General features: G+C 39.8%; 2 protein-coding genes across 6 annotated transcripts; one reads left to right on the forward strand and one right to left on the reverse strand.

The window, feature by feature from the left end:
- The first annotated feature begins 6715 nt into the window (after window positions 1-6715).
- Window positions 6716-9982, forward strand: LOC120730910. The gene is made up of 7 exons (XM_040027508.1): window positions 6716-7727; window positions 7822-7867; window positions 8096-8187; window positions 8376-8486; window positions 8623-8911; window positions 8997-9881; window positions 9954-9982. The coding sequence occupies exons 1-6, from the start codon at window positions 7180-7182 to the stop codon at window positions 9210-9212; spliced, it is 1302 nt and encodes a 433-aa protein (XP_039883442.1). The 5' UTR covers window positions 6716-7179; the 3' UTR covers window positions 9213-9881; window positions 9954-9982.
- Window positions 9983-12018: 2036 nt separating this feature from the next.
- Window positions 12019-17781, reverse strand: LOC120730914. 5 transcript variants are annotated; one of them, XM_040027523.1, is made up of 15 exons: window positions 17537-17781; window positions 16962-17062; window positions 16752-16814; window positions 16406-16619; window positions 15222-15297; window positions 14809-15080; window positions 14525-14602; window positions 14175-14216; window positions 14022-14095; window positions 13617-13658; window positions 13145-13350; window positions 12969-13065; window positions 12706-12868; window positions 12462-12565; window positions 12019-12366 (listed from the first exon to the last, which is right to left on the reverse strand). In XM_040027523.1, exons 1-15 carry the CDS (start codon window positions 17564-17566, stop codon window positions 12207-12209), a joined length of 1722 nt encoding a protein of 573 aa, XP_039883457.1. In that variant the 5' UTR covers window positions 17567-17781; the 3' UTR covers window positions 12019-12206. The 5 variants fall into 5 exon arrangements, with proteins under 5 accessions (XP_039883457.1, XP_039883488.1, XP_039883481.1 ...); XM_040027554.1 differs by lacking the exon at window positions 16962-17062 and having other exon boundaries at window positions 12020-12366; XM_040027547.1 differs by lacking the exon at window positions 16962-17062 and having other exon boundaries at window positions 12020-12366; window positions 16752-16817.
- Window positions 17782-20138: the final 2357 nt, after the last annotated feature.

Here is a 20138-nt window from a genome sequence, read left to right on the forward strand (position 1 = left end):
CCTATTCTTTTTAGTTTTGTTAATATTTGCAATAGTGAGAAGTGTTATTGTTGGTTTTGAATATATTCGGTATAGGCTATCCAATCAAGGTAAATGTTCCGTTTTTAATTGTTAGAATGTGATTAGCAATATTTCATTTTATTATTTGTATGTTTAATTTTTTTTGCTTTTCTGTTTTCCCCCTGAGGGATTGCCATTGGTCAGGGGGTTTGCGTGCCTTAGTGACCATAAAAGCTAGACCAGCAGAAGCCTAGCCTTCAGGTGGGATACCGAAGTTTGTCAGGTCTTAGGGTAGTGGCCTAAAAAATTGTAATCCAGTTACATGACAAAAACAGTTATCCAGAGTAGGGCAGCCACAATTAGTCCAATATTCACGATTACGTCGACTATAAAAATCAGCAATGGCTAATTTAATAGACGGCGCGTTGTTTGAAGCTTAGTAAGATCCTGAAAGATGAGGAATAAGTAGTAGGATTTAAGAGTGTAATAAGGGACTAAAAAAAAAAGATGGCAGCAATGCATGTACAAGGATGCCAACTGCCGTTAAATGCCAAAGAAGAAGAAGCGGTCTCCGGTATCGTAGCTGTGTCCAAATTTAGGGGCCGCATCAACATTACTCTTTCTGGTCCACAAAATAAACTTTCAAGATATTTTCAGGCAAGAATGTAACTGTGTAAACTTCAAATATCTGCTCGATTTATCAAGACATCACATATGTGCAAAAGTGCTCCGACGTTTTCAGAGACGTCTGTTACCCACCAGCTCAATAGCTAGCCGGGGGTTCAAGGCTCACTAGAGCCGGCAAGAACAGCGAACTCCTGGCAAATTGTTTTCAGACCTCCGCGGTCTTTGGCTACTCAGGTTAAACATGATATATAAGTCACTTAGATAACTTAAACATGTTATTGTTTGCCTTTTTTCGGTGTTTTATTTGTTTCTGAGTAAATCGGTTTGGGTGATATTAAAGTTATTGTTTTCACACAGCTGAATAAACGTCACACAGAAAACTGACTAAACATAAGTCTGAGATGGTCGAGAATTTACTCCAGTGTCCTGTATGTTATATTTTAGATAGCAAGGAGCGGACGGCTGTGTTTATTAAACTCCAGCGAGACAATCTACAAATTTTATTAAAAATTTAATAAACTATCATCTTGTCTTTATTTTTAGTTAGCACATACCTTAAACACTTCAAGCTGTAAGCTAATGATATTTATATAAGTACAGATGCATGCTAGTGCAATAAGGTGTACGTTTTACGTCCAGTGGATGCATGATCTGATTAGTCGACTAATCGCAAAAATAATCGGTGACTAGTCAACTATCAAAATAATCATTTGTGGCACCCCTAATCCAGAGCACCTCATCCAACCCCCACACCTTTCTCGCTTCCATTGCCAAAGCAAGTCATAAATATACTAAATGAAAATGCTTCCTTGGTTATCTGTCCTAGAATATCTCACTTTACCAGACTTTACCAGACAGATTTTTAGTTACTTGTCTCCAAAGTATGGGCCGATGCTCGGTATCACAAGAACAGTTGACAAGGTCTACTACAAGCTTCTAACGCATAAATCTCTTACAGGTTAAAAACAACCCTCAGTATCAAAGTCCACATTGACCAAAGTAAAATATTTTTCTCTAGGTGGATGTCTTTTCAAGAGGGGGCTACGACACTGATCGTTACAATCTGCCTTTAGAAAAAAAAAAGGTTCAGTACACCACTCTGCAGGAACTGCCACACACAGTTTGATGTTCAATCAAAAAGAAGAGATAATTACCTGCACCTGTGCTTATAAATATAAAAAAAAACCCACCTGACTCTGCCTACAAGAAACAGTAGTTAGACCCATGTTTCACTTCTCACATTACCCCTCCAAATTCAAATTCATAGTCCTTGCTATAGTAGTGGATGTGGGACAAAGAACTCTGGGTGCCATAAATCTGTAGTGAGTTGGACGGACAGTCTGCTGTTGACTTTAGCTGTACATGTACATGCCTATTTACTATGAAGCATGCTGTAAAACCACAATATGTCCAATATGAGTCAATATGTCAGTCAAGCTCACAAATATCCAAATTGCTAATTGTAGTCACCTGAAATGGTTTTCACTTCAGGTTTGCCTTGTCAGGGTTCATTTGTGGAATTTCTTGCCTTAATGGAGTTGGGACCATCAGCTGTGCAGAAGTCAGGTTGGTATACAGCTGGCAGCCCTATTTGACAACTCTTACGGTGTGTTCACACCGAACGCGATGGACGCGAATAGAGCGTCAGGTTTACATGTAAAGTCAATGGAAAGGCGCGATGACACGCGATTGCGGGTCCCGCGAAAATTCGGAAGCAGATTTGCGTCGCGAAAACGCGTGAAACACGCGTCGGTGTAGCGTGTCTGGCGCGTTTGACGCGCAAATAAAACCACGCGCGTCAGTTTTTGTGTTGCATTTTGTGCATACGCGCGTTTCGCGTCTACTGCTCGAGTTGGAAAAATCTGAACTCCAGCGTCAAATTGCGCCGCGACAACCAATCAGGAGCCTGGTGACGTGGCTGTTACCTAGGTCAAAGGGGCAGGTCCAGCCAAAGCCTTTCATACTTCAATGGAGGGGAAGGCTAATCAATGCGGTAGCAAACAACTCGGAGCTGTACGACACCAGCTGCTTTCTGTACCGAGACAGGAATAAAAAGGACGGAGCTTGGAGGAAGATATGTGAAGAGATCGGGCAACCTGGTAAGTTCATTCATTTCTCTTTTGAAAGTTTTTACTGACCCGGGGAAGCCGCACATAAGCTAGCAAGCCACCGCTATTTTCCCACTGACGTACAAATACCGTTCTGCTTTTATGCATGTTGTCATATAGGAATATATTTTATTGTTTATTAATAAACAGCACACAGTGGTCCCGCTGTTCATCCGTCACTGCGTCGCTTTTTCGCTGATTTTTTATTGCACAGTACAGCATTGCATTCTGCAGCCTGATTGACAAATCTGCTCCGTGTCGTGTCGCCTGCGCTTGCCAAATTTATCACGTTTGGTTTTGATAACCATCACGTTCAATAGAAAAAACAGCACAAAAACACCCATAACTATGACCCTCATTCGGAAATAGACACCTGCACCGCGAGGGAAAAAGGCGCACGAAAGTGGCAGGCAGATGAAGACAAACCGCGGCATAATAATACTTTTACGTTTTGCAATCTACAAAGGTTTGCACTTTGAGAATCAATTGTGAGAACTGTGACCAATGTTCATGAGTGTGGGGAAAACAGTGTATAAAGTGCATGACCAGGGGCTAGTTATTCTGAGAACCCCTGCTGCAATAAATGAGGGACCACTGTCTACTCTATGATTATTATATTCAACCTGTTAACATTTAATACTGTATTGATAGAACCAACTGATTCTGCAGCAGAGCATCCCCAGTCCCTGAGCTCCTGCTGCTGCACCCACAGATATGTACAGCAAGCACTAATACCTTTTTAGTCGGTGGGATTGCCTTGTGATCACCTTTACTAAATATCTACAACCAATCTGATTATATCCTGTTTTTGTTTTTTTTTTCAATGTTGAAATTAAAATCTAGTAGCAGTCTTCTCATTTCTTTGTGTTTTGTGCTGTTTTACAGGCCCACAGGGGAGGACGGCTCCGAGGCAGATGAGGGACGGGTCCCAGGACGGTCCATCGGCGGTGGAGCTGGCCATCCTGGTGTCCCTGAAGAGGCCACACCAGTCTCCAATGGAGCATTTCCGCCTCAGCCTTGTTCCTGCTCTGGAGAGCAGCTGGTCCTTTTTATTCCTGTCTCTCTGTAAATTCTTATATTTTATATATTTATGTTTAATGTTTTTCTGTTTGAGAATTTTAATATTATTTCAAATAAATTTTTATAATGACTAATGTCTCAGTTCTACTACACAGCAAATGTTGGCACACGACTTGACACATGTAGAATTTATTTCATATTATACTAATGACAAAATATACTAATACAGTGGGATGCAAAAGTTTGGGCAACCTTGTTAATAGCCATTATTTTCCTGTATAAATCCTTGGTTGTTACAATAAAAAATGTCAGTTAAATATCATACAGGAGAGACACACAGTGATATTTGAGAAGTGAAAAGAAGTTTACTGGATTTACAGAAAGTGTGCAATAATTGTTTAAACAAAATCAAGCAGGTGCATAAATTTGGGCACCACAAAAAAGAAATGAAATAAATATTTAGTGTATATCAATGTGTGTGTCTCCTATATGATATATGGGGTGCCTTTGTCTGGATGTGCTTCCCATCCAGAGCTGCACAGCACAGAGGAAAGTTCCAGCGCTCCTGGAATCCCTCTGTGATGGACCGCCAGTCTCCAGGTGAAGGCGCAGCCATGAAGTTGTCCACTAGACAGTCCCAGATGGCCGTCGCTGCCTGGGGGGTGATCTGGCTCACCGTGGACACACCGACTCTGTAACTGAATGCTTGGTCGTGAAGGAGTCCCCGGTGGCAAGGAACCTGGACAAAATTGTTCAAAATCAGTATTATGTGTACTGCAGTTACAAAATACATTATTCAAATTCCAAAGTACTTTTGTGATGTCAGATTTAAATCACGAAACTTAAATCTTACATAAAACATTTTGTAATTATAAGGATAATTACAAAATGTATATTAGATAATATCTAAAACAGTTGTGTTTTGTTTTAACTTTAACATATCATAATTTGATTGGTAGCAACTTTTACAACTACAGTGAGCCAATCACTCACAATTCCTAAACATGTCAATCAGGTAGGAATGAAGTAAGACATTAATAGAAATAAAGAGTTGTATGTTGACATGTAGCCCTTTCCTTGCTTAAATCATTAATATTTTTGAAAAATTAATCTGTGATAAGACATAGCTTATCAAGATAGAACCATGTAACTAAAGATGAACCAAACTGTTCACAGTTTTATCTAACTCTGTTTTAATAAAGGCTGGTGACCCCTGCTATAGAGTCTGACAGCTGCAGGGATTATATACAAATATTCAACTATCCCAGAATCAAACCAGGTCTAAATAAAAAGGAGTGAGTATCACTACAAAGGTTAACTCAGTGGTCCTAATGCTACAGTTTGATATCAGCAAACACCGAGAGCATACATTGATATGATACCACAGCCATGCTATCATTGCAAACACTGATAACAGCATAAATCGAATTAAATCGGGACTTGATGAGAGCTTCGTCGTATGACTAGAATTTATATAACAGTCGTCTCTGTACCACAGTTTGCCTATCAGTAACACAACACAACAGCATCACTGTTAGCCATAGCAAATCCATGTTGATGCAGTGTATAAATGGATGGTTTAGCTATTTAGCAACAGGTATCAAAAGGACTACCGTATTAAAACTTTTACACTAACACTCAGGCTAGCATTTGGACAGTGCGCTGTGCAAGGGGGATTGAGCGACTCTTAATCTGCGTGTAGGCAGGGCCGACCCTGCGCGGGACCCGTGACGAGAGGAAAGCAGTACTCAAAACTGGGCCAACTGGTCCGCATTAGACGCTGGAATCAGCCGTCATCCAAGGAGGCGAAGCCTAGCAGGAGAGCACAGTCGGGTGAAACTCAACCAAACTGCTCACCGCCCCGTCTGAAGGACCTGGAGCCGACACAAGATACAGCCCGCGGCCCCCTCCCCCCCCCCCCCCCCCCTTGAGGCGTCCTTAAGCTCTTGCTCTCCAATAAATGGACTCCGTTTACGCTAGCACAGTATAATATCACAGTTCTAACTTCCAATCATATTTTGACGGTTCACGCGCGTCAAAATATGCAATTTTGAGGCGCGGTGGATTTTTCTTGGACACGCGTTGAGACGCGAATGTGCACGCGTCAAATTTGGGGCGTTTGGGGCGTTTTGTTTGCGTCCATCGCGTTCGGTGTGAACACACCGTTAGAATTCATATTATGGTAAGAACAAATCAGCTAAGTAAAGAGAAACGACAGTCCATCATTACTTTAAGAACTGAAGGTCAGTCAGTCCAGAAAATTGCTAAAACTCTGAAGTGCAGATGCAAAAACCATCAAGTGCCACAACAAAACTGCTCACATGAGGACCACCCCAGGAAAGGAAGACCAAGAGTATGGGCAGAAATCTGTGCCATCAGAAACTGAAATTGAATAAGTTAAATTTGAATTTGAATTGCTTAGATTGAATCTGAATTGTAACTTGAACAAATGCTTTTGAAAACTGAATTTGAATTAGTCTAATTTGAAATTGAATTTATGGTTTGAAAATGATCATCACTAAATTGAAATTGAATTTTATATTTTGAAAATGAATTTGTTTGCTTTGAAACTGCATTTTATCCTTTAAAAATTCAGCTCTCGAATAATTTCAGTTTCACTTCTCACCATTCAGTTTCAGTTCTACAATTCAATTTCAGTTCCAAAATTCAGTTTTTTGGTACTTACATCCGGTTCCGGTTCTTGCGTAATCGCGCGCAGAGTAATCGAACTTCGTTTTACTAGCGGACCGCAAGTGGCAATCTACGACATCTTGAGCTGGAGCTGGAGTAATTCTTCTGAAGACATTCGTGATGTCAAATGACCAGTTGAGAAACTCTCAGGTTGGTAATAAATGTATTACATGTATAAGAACAAGCGTCATGTTAACAAATAATACCCGTACAGTATCGTTTATGCGTGTTGTAGCTGTTAGCTAAAAACGCTAATTTAGCATAGATTGCCCTGGGTTCAGCGTTGACAAACAAATATGAAAGACTCCTTTCAATAGAATCCCAAAGTTGTCATCTTGTAGCCCTCCGGAGTCCTCCACACTTGCAGAGGCCCCTACAGTAGGATGAAGGAAAATTTACAGGCTAGTTTCAGGTGTGAGGAAGTTGCAGGTTTCCTGAAAAGCACTATTAATTAATTAAAGTGCTTGAAATCCATGAAACTGTGCTTATTATTGTTAAATTCTTGTGGATTTAAAATGTGAAGGCAACGCTGATGGTTTGTAATGGCCTTAAGTGACACTTATTATTAACAGTTATCTTAATACTAAATGACATTGTATTGCATTTCCTTTTTCAGAATATATTCGTGCAGGAGTGCTTGTCCAGATTTAGGCAAAGGCTGGAGTATGTCCTCAACAATGACCCTCTTGACCTTGATTTTCTGGAGTACATTGTGACCCAAGAGAGGACTTTCATGAATGCACTGGAGAATGCTGACCTTCCTGCTGATGTCTGCGAAGCTATAGAAGAACTGAGCAGCTTGTTACCCCAGCGAAACAACCCTCCCCCCTTCAACTCTGTGGTACAGATTATTGGTCCTTATGGGCGTTTTAGGCTTCAGGTCACAGAGAATCACCTCCAAAGTCTTCTTCAGCTTGGTCTACCTGCCACATGTGTAGCAGACCTTCTTGGTGTCTCAAGACGTACCATGTACAGGAGAATGCAGGAGTACAACATGTCAGTTAGGAGTCTTTACTCTACCATATCTAATGACGCTCTTGATGCCAAAGTGAGAGACATTAAATCCAGACTACCTCATGCTGGATATCAGATTGTCAAGGGTTGCCTTCAAGCTGCGGGCCACCGTGTACAGTGGAACAGACTAAAGGCATCAATGCACAGAGTTGATACAGAGGGCATCTTAACAAGAATGTCAACTTTGGGCTGTGTGGTTCGGCGAAAGTACTCTGTTCAAGGCCCACATTTCCTACAGCACATTGACACCAATCATAAATTAATTAGGTTTGTTTTGGCATAGAAAATTAAATGACTAACATAATTCTGAATAATTTTATCCATCAGATGCTTTATGCTTTGCTTGTCTTTTTTTCACCAGATACAACATAGTGATATTTGGCGGCATAGATGGCTACTCTAGGAAGGTAAGTTGCGTACCCAAATACAGCACATATTATTAAATCCACAAAGACTTTCTCACATCTTGTTATCTTTTCTCTCTCCGCTTATGTAATTATACAGCTCACATATTTTGATCATATTGTGTATTATGACAGTTTGCACACTCTTGTCACATGTCCTCCTATAAATATTTTGTATATATGTATGAATTTTTAATGTGGTGGTGTTAATCAATTTTCCCCCCGGTTTAGATTATGTACCTTAATGCTGCATGTAACAACACAGCCAGCACTGCACTTGATTTTTTTCTGGACGGAGTGAGAAGATTTGGATGGCCTTACAAGTGAGTAATTCTTTGTTAAATTTATTCTGGAGTTTGTCTCATGATTTGTGTTTGCCATGTTTAACCATGAAATGATCAGGATTTCAGTGCTGTATATAAATTTGCAAGTGTGTCAATCATGTATTTGAATAATTTTTTTGTGTATTTTGTTGTTTCAATACTTATTTTCACAATCTTATATGGTACAGAGTGAGAGATGACCAAGGAGTTGAAAATGTCAAGATTGCTGAAATGATGTTCATTGTGAGAGGCACAGGATGTGGAAGCTTCATAAGTGGAAAAAGCGTGCACAACCAGAGGTAATGCTTGTAAGATCTAAATGGCATAACATTGTTATTTCATCATGAATGACTCCAGCTGAATTGCTGTTTGGCTGTCCTTTGTTAGTTTTTGATTGACCTTTCAGACCTTTTCTGTATTTTTTTTCAAATGTAGAATTGAGCGCCTATGGAGGGACGTTTGGACAGGGGTGACACACATTTATTATGATGTACTACACAGCTTGGAGGAAGATGGATTTCTTAACATCTCAGATAGTCTTCATCTCTTCTGTGCCCATTACACCTTCCTCCCAAGACTCAAGGGGGATTTGGCCAAGTTTTCTGCTGGCTGGAATGATCATTCCATCAGGACAGAGCATAGCCTTTCACCAAACCAGCTGTGGGAACTTGGGATGCTGCAGCACCCCATCAGAGAGCCACAGAGATATGAAGAAAATTTGGCAGTTGAGTAATAATGGCAATGTTTTGGTTTTATTGAGTGCTATATGTAGATTTTTAAAATCATTTACATATGCTGCTTTATTTCAGGAAATCCAAATTGAGAGCATTCATTGGGAGAGTGCAGGGCTATCCCATCATAACAACCCAGGTGTTTTGGTGCCAGAAATGGAATGTCCACTGAATGCTGAAGATATTGAATCTCTACGCCTTTCCATAGATCCTCTTGTGCCTTCATGTAGTTTTGGAAGAGACATTTACCTGACCACACTCTCACATGCTCTTCACCTACATCACTATCCATGAAAGTTGCAGCTTGGCCCATCAGAGAGTAAAATTATAAGAACATGTTATTTTACAAACTGCTAGTGATAGTTTTTCTTTTAAATAATCCCTTTTTCTAAGAAGAATAAGAACCTCTCCTTGTTTTAATGGTAATTTTCATTTTCTTACTTTCTGTTACACTCATGAACCCAAATCGATACTCACAAGCTGACACAGTCAAATGGAGGAGGGAATGAGATCAGCAAGGACTATATTGACAAAAACTTTTTTTTATAATAATTTCAATGGCAATAAACAGAATGCTTAAACTGTAAAAAAATAATAAAAAAAAAACATCAAGCAACACATGTCGATTTCTTTGTTTTACTAACATTTCATGGAACAATCAAGATGTCTGGCTGGCTGATCATGCTCCTAAATATGAAGAAATGCCTGACCATAGTGGAACGCGTTTGGCATCACATGCTTGAACTCTTCATAAGTTTGCATATGCTGAACAGGTAGCTTGACTGTATTACTACATGCTGTAACGGTTGGGTAGCAAACTTCATGAGCGCCATACTGAATATGGCATGAGTGGTTGAACTGCACAGAGACTTTGAAGTTCATCTTCTCATCTGGCAGGACAGGAATGTGGCCTTGTCCTGTGAGTCACTGTAAGAATGAACTTGGGGAAAGGATGACTGGATTGTCGGAGCATTACGGCTACTGTAGTCAGGAGCCTCGCACAGTAATCTGGGTCCAAAACTCCGTCCCTTTCAGGTCACTGGTCTCAGGCTCTTCACCTTTTTTTAAAAAAAAAGACAAAGCAGTCATTTAGATAAAATATTAGATACTGTTTACCTGTAACTTCACAAACACAACTTAAAAATTTAATTACTGACAAAGAGTGAACAAGCACTCATAGTGTAATCTACAGCTGTGGCCAAAGGTTTACAGAATAAGAATTGTTTTCACACATTTTGCTGCTTTTGTTTTTTTATATCTTTTTGTAAAACGTTTTCTGAAGTGTACTCCAGAAACGTCGGACAAAAAGATCTAAAAACACTAAAGCGGCAAACTCCATGAAAACCAAGACTGGCCGTTCTCTAAAAGTTTAGCCATTCCTTACATAAAATTATGATTCCAAGTTTAACACAGAAAGACAAAATACATTGACAGTAAACTACATGTGCACTTACGTGATTCCAGCTCTTGCAAGAAGTCCTGTAGATGGTTCATAATCCTCATTTCCACCCGTTCTTTGTTGGAGCCCTTCTCGCTGAACTCAGGATGGCATGTTGCAAAAACGAAGTCAGCATCAGCCTGGTAAGAAAGACAAAGAAAATTGTGACTTTATATGAATCAAGACTTAATTGTAATTGAGATCAAGGACCTATTATTTTGTCTTTATTCTAAGTAATTGTATTCTTTTGTCACACATAAAGACAGGGACTTAAACGTCTGTCTCATGCTGCTAGCTTGGCCTCATCAGTGACAACGATGAGGCCGCCTACAGGGAGGAGGTGGATCGTCTGGCTGAGTGGTGCGACACAAACAACCTGCTGCTTAACACCGAGAAGACCAAGGAGCTCATCGTGGACTACAGGAGGAATGCTGACCCACATCCACCCATCCACATTAAGGGGACGGCTGTGGAGCGTGTGAGCAGCTTCAAGTTCCTGGGAGTCCACATCTCCGAGGATCTCACCTGGACGACCAACTGCTCCAAGCTGGTCAAGAAGGCTCACCAGCGCCTCTTCTTCTTGAGGACTCTGAGGAAGAACCACCTGTCCTCAGACATCCTGGTGAACTTCTATCGCTGCACCATCGAGAGCATCCTGACCAACTGTATAACAGTCTGGTACGGGAACTGCTCTGCCTCGGACCGGAAGGCGTTGCAGAGGGTCGTGAAAACTGCCCAGCGCATCGCCGGAGCACCACTTCCTGCCATAAAAGACATCTACAGGAAGCGGTGTCTGAAAAGGGCTGGGAAAATCATCAAAGACCCCAGTCACCCATCACATGGACTCTTCACCCTCCTGCCCTCTGGGAGGCGCTACAGGAGCCTCCGGACTAAGACCACCAGGTACCGGAACAGCTTCTTCCCCACAGCTGTCAGACTCCTGAACTCTGCCTCCTGACATCTGACCCACGTTAAACTCATGGACTGAACATACACACACCCACAATGGACAACTGTACCCTCAAACACACAATAATAACATGGACTGAACCACCACTCACAACCACTAGCACTTTATATAGCCTCTGTAGAAACTATCTACACCCTCACTTATCTTAACTGCACTACTGTATAGCTCTGTGTAAATAATCATTCTGTACATTCGATAATCTTTAATCCTACAACTGTTTACAACTTGCATAGTTCCCATTTCTGTATAGCTGTATATCTCAGATTCTGTAAAGTTATTTATTTCATATTCTGTATAGTTTTTCATATTTATATCCTGTTCATATCCTGTACATAGCTTGTACTCACTACAGCCTGTACATACTTATAGTTATAGAATATTCACAACATACTTCATACCGTGTACATTATAACATTCCATAATAGACCCATTTCTGTATTATACTCACATATCTATATTATTGCTAATATATATTGTAATATATCTATATCACTAAAGCACTTCTGGATGGATGCAAACTACATTTCGTTGACCTGTACCTGTGCATGTGCAATGACAATAAAGTTGAATTCTATTCTATTCTATTCTAGTTCTTCTCATTTAATCTTATAACTTTGTATAGATCAAGTCTCTTTATAACTCTGTAGGTTACATGTAAATACTCCTTGTTAAAAGGGATTTTTTCATTGCTCCTGATGCCTTGTGTTTGCTCTAAACAGTTCAGGAATATTAAGCAACTTAAGACAATTTTGAATATTCTTTTTCCAGTGCCACCATTAATTACATTTTCTACTATAGGACTTAAAGTATATACTGTAAAGTAAAGATAAAGAGCACTTTGAACTGCTATTCACAATTACAAGTGGTTTCCCTTCTAAAGTCAACATTTACTCACCTTAACTTCCACCCCAGGGACAAACAGTGATTGGCAGATGTTTGGGTACTGGCTCAGCAGATCAGTACGACCATGAAGTTTTAGACCATCACGTAGCTGGGAGGGAAGAGGCACCAACCGAAGTGTGGCGTGAAGAACAACAGCACTGAAATGCAGAAAGGAAGAAAAAGTAGCATGCTGCTAAATGAAAAAAAAAATAAAAAAACTTTTTTTTGGGGGGAAACAGTAAAACAGTTTTACCGAACAATTTCTTCTTTCTTTTCGACATTAACAGGTCCATGATAGCCACAACTCAAAATTTCATCATTGAGTTCTGTCATTTTATCTTCTGTGGCCGAATCAACCTTAAAGGACACAAACATACACAATAACATGACCAATTCCAGAGTCTTATAATTTGCAAATAACATAAGAGATGGTACAATCTGTGCTAAACATGTAATTCAAAACACTGTAGAGCAGTGAAACCTTTAAGACTTCATACCTGGGAGATAACAGAAGTATAATGAACATCACAGACATCCTCTTTTCTAATGTTCTCAATCTGCAGCTCTCCACTAAACAAGTACTGGTAACACCAATCTTTGAGGCAGCAGGGTGGTGGCCCACCTTGCGCCAGACTAACTGCCCAAATTTCACCAGCACTACTGTGAGAGGAGAAGAGATAAATAACATCAATCAGGTAATTTCCAATGCGTGTGTGTGTACACACAACTGCGGACCCCAATGCATGTGAGAAAGGCCTACCGGAAGTTTCCTAGATCGAGATCCAGCAATGAATATTTAGGAGCCTTCCCAGTCTGGTCACCCTCAAATAGCCGTTGCTCCAAGCCTGCAACCATTTCTTTTAACACAAATAGTTATTCCGGTTAAGTAGCCATTTTCACTCCTATCAATTTAGATCACATTTTAAATACGAGTACCTGTGAGGAATTCTTTCCGTAATGCCCCTGTATCAATTCCTGCCTCTCCGATGAATGTGACCCTCAGCTGATTTGTAGGCAATGCCTTTTTTTGCTTCTTCCACTGTGCAAGTCCCCGCTCCACCATATTGGATCTTGAGACAGTGATATGGAATTCTTCCTCTGTATTCACAGCAGTACTTATGGCCTGCAGGATTTCATCCAGGCTAATGGAGAAAAACTCGCAATTACAAACATGATACTGGAAACCATGTTGTGTGTATTCATGTGTATTCGTTAATGTCTTTTAGGTTTTCAAACTGAATTGTGTCACCACTAGCAGTATGTGACTTTGACCTAACAGAAGAAGAAAATGCAGTGGACAGGCTAAGCCTTTAGGTAGCTGGATTCCTTTACACAAAGGGTACTTGGCAGAAATTGTTTGAAAACCACTGTACAGAGCGTTGAAGAAAGACTACTGATGTGTACAAACCTAGAAATGCCCATCCTTTGTTGTGAAGGTAGGTTTGCATTGCTGTAATGAAAAAATGCCAGAGTAAAAACCACATCACTTGACCTCAAACATGTACTGTACAAAAGCAACAAATAAAACAATACCTTTAAAACTTAAAAACTTAAAAGAGAGCTTCTTCAACTGTGTTGTAATAACTTCTGTAAGACTTAAACAATTAAAAGTGTTATGGCAACAATGACAAAACCTAATGCAAAAAAAAAAAATTTTTATAAGGATCAAAACCAAAGTATAACAAACATGGCACAATCACTAACAAAGCATAAAATGCTGTCTATCAAAATATAAATTAATAGGTGGAAAGCAAAAGGATTGTAGGGAAATTCTCAAACATACGTTGGAAGCCATATTAAAAGACCGCATTACCTCTCACAACACTCGCTTACATGTGCCTCCACCTCATTCTGAGGAAATGTCTCACCGCAGACAGGGCACACAATCTGTAACAGGAAACAATATCAACGATAGAATCAATAATGCCTCAAAGACAGACATTAAACACGTTGCACTCAACATTACCTTTGCAGTTGAGGACAAAATAATGACATCTTCCTCCACATCCTGTCAAGACAAGCAAAGAAAGGGGGAAAAAACCAGCAACTTTAAAAGAATGGAATTGTGATGTGATTCCATACATCTGATTGTTGCTTATCTGTCAACTTTCATTACAAATACAGCTTACATGGGCTACCCACTTTAAATATAAGGAATAAATCCAACCTCTAATAATGAACCTCTTCAACTTGGCTATTGTAGGACACTTTAATCAAACTCAACTTTCTCCCCATTCAATGTAAGGCATCATATTTATGTTCCTGTCTTTGTCATGCAGTCAAATAGATAAAGGTTAAAGGGGTACAAAACTTCACCTTTAGATGTGAGTTAAGTTGATCGTCTTCTGTATGTGGTATGGGATGTGGTGCGTCCTCTATGTCTTCATTACAAGTCTGATAAAGGAGAATAGCAAGTACAAACTTAATAAATTACCTACAGAAACACAAGCAAGTGTAGTGACATCCACAACATTGAACATGAAGCTCCTGACTGATAAAAACATTTTCAAAACACGTTTCAGTCATTACGTAGTTTTATAGGACAAAGCTACGTGTAATGTGATCTCCCAGACTCATCCATGCAACGGGACTGTACACACCTCCTGTGCATTAGTATCTGAAGGCTGACATGTTTCAACATGCAGTGCTAAGAGTTGAAGTGGGTAGCTGGTTTGACACGAGTGGCACATCGCTTTTGGCATATTGGAGAAGGAGCTAGAGTCAGAAGGCAGCGGCTGAGTGTCTAGCTCTTCCTGGATTGGAGCAATGTAAAGGACGGTCTTTCCCCCAGCACTTGCATTTTTTAGCAGTGACCCAGTATATCCACTGTCCTCAGGAGGCACCATATTTAGTTTCCGAGAACCCCATCCACCTGTCGAGAAAAGTGAGTGACTCAGTACTATTCAAAATGTGGCAGTACACATTGCAGTGCATTCATGGTCATGATATCATCAAAATTCTTCTATAACTATCAATTCAAAAGTTGGAATGGCCATTAAGAGGTTTTTTCTACCTGCTCCTTTGTAAATCAGCCAGCCCCCAGAAACACTTTCCAGTTTTGGATACAGATCTTTGAGTCTTGAACATACCTTTGAAATAAACCATCGGCCACCAAATTAATTGACTCTGAATAAAGACAAACACTTTTTGATCGTTAACTTACAACAAATATATTTTCCTGTCAATGTGGAGCAATACCTTACCCTAGTGTTGGGAAGGTTACTTTTAAAATGTATTCCATTACAGAATACAGAATACATGCCCCAAAATGTATTCTGTAACGTATTCCGTTACGTTACTCAATGACAGTAACGTATTCTGAATACTTTGGATTACTTAATATATTATCATGTTTTTTACAACAACGTGAATGTACTATTGCTGTGTGATTTATTACTATTACTGAAGGTCCACGACTCCGAACTGTAGTAAAGGGACCTCTGACTAATACAGCGGGGTCCCTGTCGGCTCGTAGCCGAAAAATAGCTTTACTTTGTTGTGTGGGTCAACTTTTCTTGCGAGAGACAGAGAGAGGCGTTGAAAGGCTGCTCCAACGGAACTTATTGTTTCGGAGGAAAACACAAACACGGTGTACAGTCGAGTCTTAATAGCTTACTTACAACTGGGCTCGTCAGGCACTCTTCTTGGCTGCAGTGGTTATTATTATATTTACATGCTTCCAGCTCCCGTTTTTCCTCGATGACAACTCGTACCTTTCCACTCCCCTTTTTCTCCCTCTTCGCGCTCACAGACCCATAACGGGTATGGCAGTCCATTCTCCCTGCAACACGGACTACACTGCCCATGATGCTACATTCTTTAGAGCTATGCTTGTAGCATTCTGCCTGTTAGCTTAGCACAACAACAACAACAACAACAACGAAAAAGCGCTCTCTCACCCAGGAAACATACAGTCGCAGAGAGAGAGAGAGCGTCGCCCTGTAACCATGGCAACCGTAACCCTGCCGCCTGGAACAAAAGAACATAGCTGTCAAACAAAACCCAAACAGTCCTGACCCGCGACAAAATGAAACAGGAAAGTACCGCAGTGTAATCCATTTATTTCAACAAAGTAACTGTATTCTGAATACCACCTTTTTAAACGGTAACTGTAACGGAATACAGTTACTCATATTTTGTATTTTAAATACGTAACGGCGGTACATGTATTCCGTTACTCCCCAACACTGACCTTACCTCATCATGACTGTAGCTGTCAGGTATCAGTGTAGACCTACGTCCCAAACCAGCTTGCAGATGGACAAATTCTTCACTGCCTTTTGGAGTAGACTGAACAAGCTTGGGTAAGAGATAAAAATTAAGTTGTATCTCTTTAACTGGTGTGAATTGGTTGGCAGGCCCTCGAAAGCACCGGCGCTTTGCTTTGTTTCCATAAAGAGCAGGAAAAGACCTGTGAAGACATGTTATAAGTTGATATAAAATAATACAATTGTACATCTGAACAAGTTATGGGTATTGAGAACTTAAATGAGTAAGTATAAGGAACAACAAGTCTGACAAAGGAACAAATACAACAAGGAACCTAGTCATTTCTGTGTGGACACTTGGTCGGCCATCTCTCCCTCTCTCCTGACTCGTTTCCTGTCTGCTAGAATGACACAATATTCAGAAGATGCATCACATCATTTTATGCTAACTAATTAATATAGTACAACAATAAAACACATGTCAAATGATTCAAACGTCATTTGGTAATCTGTGCATGTGTTGTTTGTGTCTAGCTTCACAAAACCTGGGAGGCTCTTGGTGAGTCTGAACACTGGGCCGAACAGTGGTAGAAGTTAGTAAATTTAGCAGGTGTCTTGCTGACCTGACAATTTCTGAACTGTCTGCCTGTCAAACACAAGAATTGAGGAGTATGTTAAGAGTACTGTGTATTTAATCATACACTATGTAACAGAAAAGTTATATATCATATCACACCGAAGTGATCAGTAATGATCCAGACACTGATGAGTGTTGGACTAAATATACACTGTAGCTAAGGGTTTTAAGTAAGCTAAAGACTTGGGATGCTGTGTGAGACATAAGTAAACCCAAATGGCAATGGTTTTGACATTCTTTTGCACGTTTTCCTACTGTAGGGGCCTCTGCAAGTGTGGAGGACTCCGGAGGGCTACAAGATGACAACTTTGGGATTCTATTGAAAGCTGTCTTTCATATTTGTTTGTCAACGCTGAACCCAGGGCAATCTACGCTAAATTAGCGTTTTTAGCTAACAGCTACAACACGCATAAACGTTACTGTACGGGTATTATTTGTTAACATGACGCTTGTTCTTATACATGTAATACATTTATTACCAACCTGAGCGTTTCTCAACTGGTCATTTGACATCACGAATGTCTTCAGGAGAATTACTCCAGCTCCAGCTCCAGCTCAAGATGTCGTAGATTGCCACTTGCGGTCCGCTAGTAAAACGAAGTTCGATTACTCTGCGCGCGATTACGCAAGAACTGGAACCGGATGTAAGTTCCAAAAAACTGAATTTTGGAACTGAAATTGAATTGTAGAACTGAAACTGAATGGTGAGAAGTGAAACTGAAATTATTCGAGAGCTGAATTTTTAAAGGATAAAATGCAGTTTCAAAGCAAACAAATTCATTTTCAAAATATAAAATTCAATTTCAATTTAGTGATGATCATTTTCAAACCATAAATTCAATTTCAAATTAGACTAATTCAAATTCAGTTTTCAAAAGCATTTATTCAAGCTACAATTCAGATTCAATCTAAGCAATTCAAATTCAAATTTAACTTATTCAATTTCAGTTTCTGATGGCACAGATTTCTGCCCATACAAGAGTCACCTCTGCTGCTGAGGATAAATTCATCCAAGTCACCAGCCTCAGAAATTACAAGTTAAAAGCACTTCAGATTAGAGCCCAGATAAATACCAGACAGTAGCAGACACATCTCTCCATCAACTGTTATATATATATTAGTGCTGTCAATAGATTAAAAAAATTAACTAATTCATCTCACAATTTTCTATAATTAATCTGTAATTAATAAACACAAAGAATGTATGCTTAAATTCAAAGAGAATTTGATTAGTTTTCTTCAAACTTTTAACACAGGTTTTCTCCTGTGAAATACAACTTTTTAAAAAATCTATATACTAATAGATAAGTATACAATAATATATTAGTGCTGTCAAACAATTAAAATGTTTAATCAGATTCATCACAGGTTTACTGTGGATTAATCACAATTAAATATCATTCATTTTTATTCTATATCAATCACATTTCATTTTGCATGAGCAAACAGACTCAAGAAAAAAGGAAAATATACGCACTTAACATGTTTATTGAACATTTTGTACATTCATGTTAACAAAAACTCTGTAAACATTTATCCACTCTCTCTCTGTCACTTATGGGGAGGCACTTCAAGTCCTTGAAGCACGGAACCAAAGCTATGTAAACCGCGTGTTCTCAACGATATTAATAGGTCTGCAGTTTGTTGTAATCCACTTGGCAATTGTGTCAGTCAATATGTCCGAGTTAGACTTACTGAGCCCCCGATGCTCCGTGAGTGGTTTGTAGCAAGCTGGGTGACGCGTTAGCCAAAGTGCTAGCAGCATCCCCAACTAACGTATGCTTCGCATCAATGTTATATTTTAAGCTGGAAGTGCTTCGGTGAAAAGAAAATTCGTTCTTGCACAATGTTTCGGTGTCGGATGACCGATGTATTAGTGCTGTCAGCATTAATCTCGTCTGTGTACAAAGGAACAACATAGTAACTTACATATAATTTGGAAAAAATAGAACTTCAAATATAAAACAAGTAATAGAAGTCAAAATAAGACATACATATAACAATTATTATATTAAATAAGTATAAAAGGAATATACAATTAAAATAAGGCATTCCTAAATTGCAGAATTAACATGATTGTACAACTTATATATAATGAAATGCTTGGGCTTGGTTTTTAGTATGAGGGGGTCTAGCCAGGACCCTCACTGGATACCAGGAGAGAATTGAACTTACAACTCCAGCTCTAAAGATGTGTAGTCTTACCACTATACTATCCAGCTGCTAAGTCAGAAGCAGGACTTTTCTTGCCTCCGTTGATCCAAAGTCATCAATAATGTCATCATATGAAATCTGGCCAGCAATTGCATGATTGATGCTGATGATGGCAAGGCCACTGAGGCGTTTCTTGAGACATAGTGGACCTCAGATATCTCTTCACAAGTTTCAGCTTTGAAAAGCTCCTCTCTGCTGAAGCCACAGTTGCAGGTAGAGTGACTGAAATTCTCAGAGCAGTCCACAAATGTGGCTATATTTCTGAGAGTTCACTGTCACACACAAAGCTCAGCAGTTCCAGAGGGGTCATAGATTTTGATGGCAAGTCAGGCAAATTCTCCTGTGCAAACTCTCTGGCATCCCAGTCGGATTGGTCCTGAAAAAGCAAAGTAGCACTGAGGGCCTTGCACTGTTCAGTGAGGTTATCATTTAAGAGATATGTGTCAGTACTCCCACATTTTCCAACGTGGTGAATCTCTCTTGGATGGAAAACACTGCAGTATCAACAACAACATTAAAAAAGGTAACGTCCAGCTTCTTTGGGGCATCACTCAATGGCTCATCAAATGATACATAAAGAGAAGTGCCGTTTTGTAGATCTCAGTCTTTTCTGTTTCAGAACAGCCTCTACGTTCATGTCCTCATACATATACTTGGCTGATATTTGTGCAGATGCAAAGCCTGTTGCACTGTAGTTGTGGAGACCTCTCTCTGTCTTTTTGAGGAGACTGACCGCTACATCCACATTGCATGTTGGGAGACTGCATGAGCTTGCTCACATGGTGGATTTGGATCAGGATGTCATATCACACCACTATACAGGGAGTGCAGAATTATTAGGCAAATGAGTATTTTGTCCACATCATCCTCT

Source organism: Simochromis diagramma, unplaced genomic scaffold (genome assembly GCF_900408965.1).
Source record: "Simochromis diagramma unplaced genomic scaffold, fSimDia1.1 OVJJ01000746.1, whole genome shotgun sequence".
NCBI classification, from domain to species: Eukaryota; Metazoa; Chordata; class Actinopteri; order Cichliformes; family Cichlidae; genus Simochromis; species Simochromis diagramma.

Excerpts from the sequence above, each read along its gene's own strand:
- LOC120730914 (XM_040027523.1), bottom strand. The coding sequence starts at position 17,566 with ATGTCAAATGACCAGTTGAGAAACGCTCAG. Across the intron at positions 16,815-16,961 it reads ACTCACCAAGAGCCTCCCAG|ACAGGAAACGAGTCAGGAGA; the intron begins GTTTTGTGAAGC and ends TCATTCTAGCAG. Across the intron at positions 12,566-12,705 it reads ATACTTCTGTTATCTCCCAG|GTTGATTCGGCCACAGAAGA; the intron begins GTATGAAGTCTT and ends GTGTCCTTTAAG.
- LOC120730910 (XM_040027508.1), top strand. The coding sequence starts at position 7,180 with ATGAATGCACTGGAGAATGCTGACCTTCCTGCTGATGTCTGCGAAGCT. Across the intron at positions 8,487-8,622 it reads AAAAGCGTGCACAACCAGAG|AATTGAGCGCCTATGGAGGG; the intron begins GTAATGCTTGTA and ends TTTCAAATGTAG. Across the intron at positions 8,912-8,996 it reads GATATGAAGAAAATTTGGCA|GAAATCCAAATTGAGAGCAT; the intron begins GTTGAGTAATAA and ends GCTTTATTTCAG.